At 38.5% G+C, this 3,619-nt stretch overlaps 1 protein-coding gene across 1 annotated transcript in view; it reads right to left on the bottom strand.

Moving 5' to 3' along the window:
* Nucleotides 1-1,685: 1,685 nt before the first annotated feature.
* Nucleotides 1,686-3,619, bottom strand: part of aoc1 (amine oxidase copper containing 1) — a 4,220-nt gene continuing 2,286 nt past the window's right edge. Inside the window, exons 2-5 of the mRNA XM_017488949.3 lie at nt 3,230-3,619; nt 2,755-3,043; nt 2,383-2,515; nt 1,686-2,274 (exon numbers count right to left, since the gene is read on the bottom strand). The exon at nt 3,230-3,619 is cut by the window's right edge and continues 1,152 nt beyond it. Of these exons, the coding sequence (XP_017344438.1) occupies nt 2,005-2,274; nt 2,383-2,515; nt 2,755-3,043; nt 3,230-3,619 (1,082 nt within the window). The 3' untranslated portion in view covers nt 1,686-2,004. The remainder of the gene's footprint in view (nt 2,275-2,382; nt 2,516-2,754; nt 3,044-3,229) is intronic.

The raw sequence follows: 3,619 nt of genomic DNA, 5'->3' as shown, positions 1-3,619 counted from the left end.
ATTAGTGCAAATGTTAGACTTACTTGGCCAAATAGAGGGAATATTGAAAGAAGAATGATTCAATCATTGAACCTCCATTGTCCTGAAGGGAATAACAGGTAAAGTCATGGGGTTTGGAGTAATGAGCACTATACTAAGAATGAAGTGAATTGAGAGAGAGAGAGAGAGAGAGAGAGAGAGAGATAGATAGAGAGAGAGAGCGCTTGTATGTGCCAAACATTGTTTTGTAAAGTCTGAAGTATGGTGATGCATGGGTCCTTGTTGCTATAGCAAGGTTTAGGAATGTCAGCTCTCCATAATGTTGTAGGTGCTTTACTTTCCTGCCATTTCCTGCCATGGCAGCCTCTATAAGGAAGATTCAGTTTGTTCAAAAGGCAGCAGCTTGCATCCTTACTAGGACAAGAAAGTCAGAGCACATTACTTCAGTCTTCCACAAGCTACACTGGTTGCCTATTAAGTTCCATGTTGATAAAAAAAAGTCCTTATGACATTTATAGCTCTGACTGGTTTAGCTCCTGCAGTGTGAAACAAAACACATAGTTTAGCTAAGACAGGCCTCCTGTTAATCCACTCGCAGCTCAGCAAGAGGAAAATGTTTTTCCGACGTCCACTATCAACTCTGGAATAGTGTTTCAGAGAATGATAACTTTTTACCCATAATGATAAGTCTGCTTTTAAATACAAATTTAAACCATGCACTCTGCAGCCTTTTTAATATGAACACCTGTAAACCTGCACATTCATGCAATTATCTAAATAGTCAATCATGTGGCCGGAGTGCAATGCATAAAATCATGCAGATACACTTCAAGACCTTCTATTAGTCAAATACCAGAATGAAGAAAAAGTGTGATCTCAGTGACTTTGACCATGGCATGGTTGTTGGTGCCAGATGGGCTGGTTTCAGTATTTCAGAAACTGCTGATGTCACACACAAGAGTCTCTAGAGTTTACACAGAATGGTGCAAAAAGCAAAAAAAAACATCCGGTGAGTGGAGGGTCTGCAGGCGGCCACATGATTAACTGATTGCATGAATAAGTAGTGGTAGTGGTAGTGGTAGAGGTACAGGTGTTCCTATTAAAGTGAATAGTGAGTGTAATTGTTAAATTTCCCTTAGTCTTGAGATTGTTAAATATACTTTTTGTTTTAAATGATTTGTACTGCAGTAATTCTCATAGATGCATACTTAATTTAACAGTAAAGCATTTACATTTTATTTGATATTTTATGTAAGTTAATGTTATAGGATAACCATTACATTCTTATAAACACACATATTTGATGCTCATATTAAATTATCCATCACTTCCATTTATGTTTTTTATTGTATTGCATTGTATTGTGTTATTCTTGTGAAATAAGACTCAAACAAGAGAAAAATCCTCTCTTTCTTCTTTTCCACTTAGGTTACCCCGGGTGACACTGCAGGTGAGTTCTGTAGTGTGAGAGTGTTTACTTAGAGGGATCAGGATCATTTACCTAAAAAACCTTTCTTTGACTAAACTCCAGCTACTCATGACTGGTCAGAGGCATAAGCTGGCGGATGTAGCATCCTGCTTCCTGGATGTTCCTGGTACATAAATCCAGACCATGGAGACGCAGCCTTTTTTCAGTATGATACTTCTAAAGATCTCTGCCCTGGCATGAGATCCAAAATGAACAAAATGGCAACCTGAAAACTGAATTACACACTAATGTCCCAGCAGTTTTATTTTTATGTCTTCAATGACAAAAACGACATCCAGAAATGGACACAAGAAACATTTTATATAGTTTATAAGATAAGCAATTATCTCAAAACAAAAATGTTTGCAATACATACACATTTCTAGTAAGTGAGATTAAGGTTGTGTCGAACCTGCATCCATTTATATTTACACATATAGTTTAAAGTCTGTATATATCAGTATGTTGCATATTTGCATGCAACATGTTATAGTGTTCCTCGTGTGATTTAGCTTGGGCTTTATGAACAACACTAATATAATTAATACAACACCATTCTAGACTCTAGCATATGTGCCATTGTAAAAGAAAGGCTTGTCTGAGACACAATGACCTACAATCTCTGGAGTCCATCTCTGAACTTTCGGTTTACCCTCTTCATCTGGTCGCACAATGACTGTATTGTGGGAAGATAGTGAGGGGTCCTCGTTGAAAAAGTTGAATGGTCGAAGGAAGAAGCCTACAGAGTTTCCAGGAGTTGCTGTGTTGGGAATGTCTTCAGAATGAGGTATGTGTAAGAAACCCACAGTAACCCAGGCAACCAAATCCTGTAAAAGGGAACAAGTGACGGGTGACACAAGTGACACATCCTTCTGTGCATTCTTTTTTTTGAACATAATTTTTTTATGGTTAATACAGTTAGGACAATATAATACCTTATTCACAATGTTTTCATTGTTGCGGATATAGTCCTCAAATGAAACGACAGGTTCCCATGGGTCATTTTGGGTATAGATGCTACTGCTGGTGGGCTCACTGTCCTTATGTCTAGTTACAGCCAAAGGATATCTGGAATATCAGAAACATCAAAGATTAGTCACTGTCTCCAATCATTTTTAGATAATTCACTTCTATCTAACAATTACTTAAGCATCTGTAGGAAATCTGACATTTATCAAAAAGTGCATCATGCAACTGCACCAGATGTGTACTAGTCTAAATGTTTTGCATCTGTATATATATCACTAAATTTTCGAGTAGGGAATTTGTTCATCTTGCATGCAGATCCCTTTTTGAAGCAACGATACCTTGACCATGGAATGCCATTCTCCTCTCTCCAGCCCCGGGGCAGTACACTGTGGGCATGTGAGTTAAACTGAATACGGTAACCCCTCTGGTGCCCCCACTTGTTCTTCTGGTTGGGGTTGTAGAAGTGTACATAGCGAGGAAACTTTTTTCCAAAGCGGAAGGCAGCACTGCGTTCTGTTTCATGTTGTGTCCTGGAGAGGATGGATTGTTTGATGGTGTGTTGGGAACTCCAGGGGTTGGTGAAGTTGACATATTTTAGGTTTATTGACTCAAAGCTGTTGTCACGCCCTATACAGAAGAGAGAGAGAAAACATAAGCAGGTTTTTCATTGCAACACCATAAAATTTAGGCCAAGTTTCCTTCCTTTATATTAAAGTTGATCTTAAAGTAGCAATGAACTCATCTAAAGGCAGTAATTTTAAGTGCATTTTAAGCCAAATCTGAGATTGCATCTTTCCATCGACTTCAGCTCACCTGCAATGTCCAGATCCACTTTGTAATGAATAAGATGTGTGTGGATGTTTCCGAGAACATAGTTGTAAACCCTGGTTCCATAGTTCAGTCCATTTTCTGTGAAGTATGTAGCATGAATATATCCTGTTGCACTAACTCGAGACTCCATTACTCCATTCTGATAGAACAGGAAGTCCCAGATGTAGTCATAGTTGTAAACAGTGGATGTGGTTCTTAATACAAGAACATGGTTTTCAAGACCCCCAAAGAAATTGTAGCCTCCTTGGAAGTTGCTATTGAAGTGTCTCCTAAGAGGAATGCCTGTTGTCATCTCAAAAATACATAGTGCATTCTTATACCGCACAGGTTTGTCTGTATCGTAGAAATGATACAGGTCCACAAAAGTGGCAA

Source organism: Ictalurus punctatus, chromosome 1, assembly GCF_001660625.3.
Source record: "Ictalurus punctatus breed USDA103 chromosome 1, Coco_2.0, whole genome shotgun sequence".
Lineage (NCBI taxonomy): Eukaryota > Metazoa > Chordata > Actinopteri > Siluriformes > Ictaluridae > Ictalurus > Ictalurus punctatus.
Note: the sequence above shows the minus strand (reverse complement) of the source record. Positions and strands in the feature narration are given on the sequence as shown.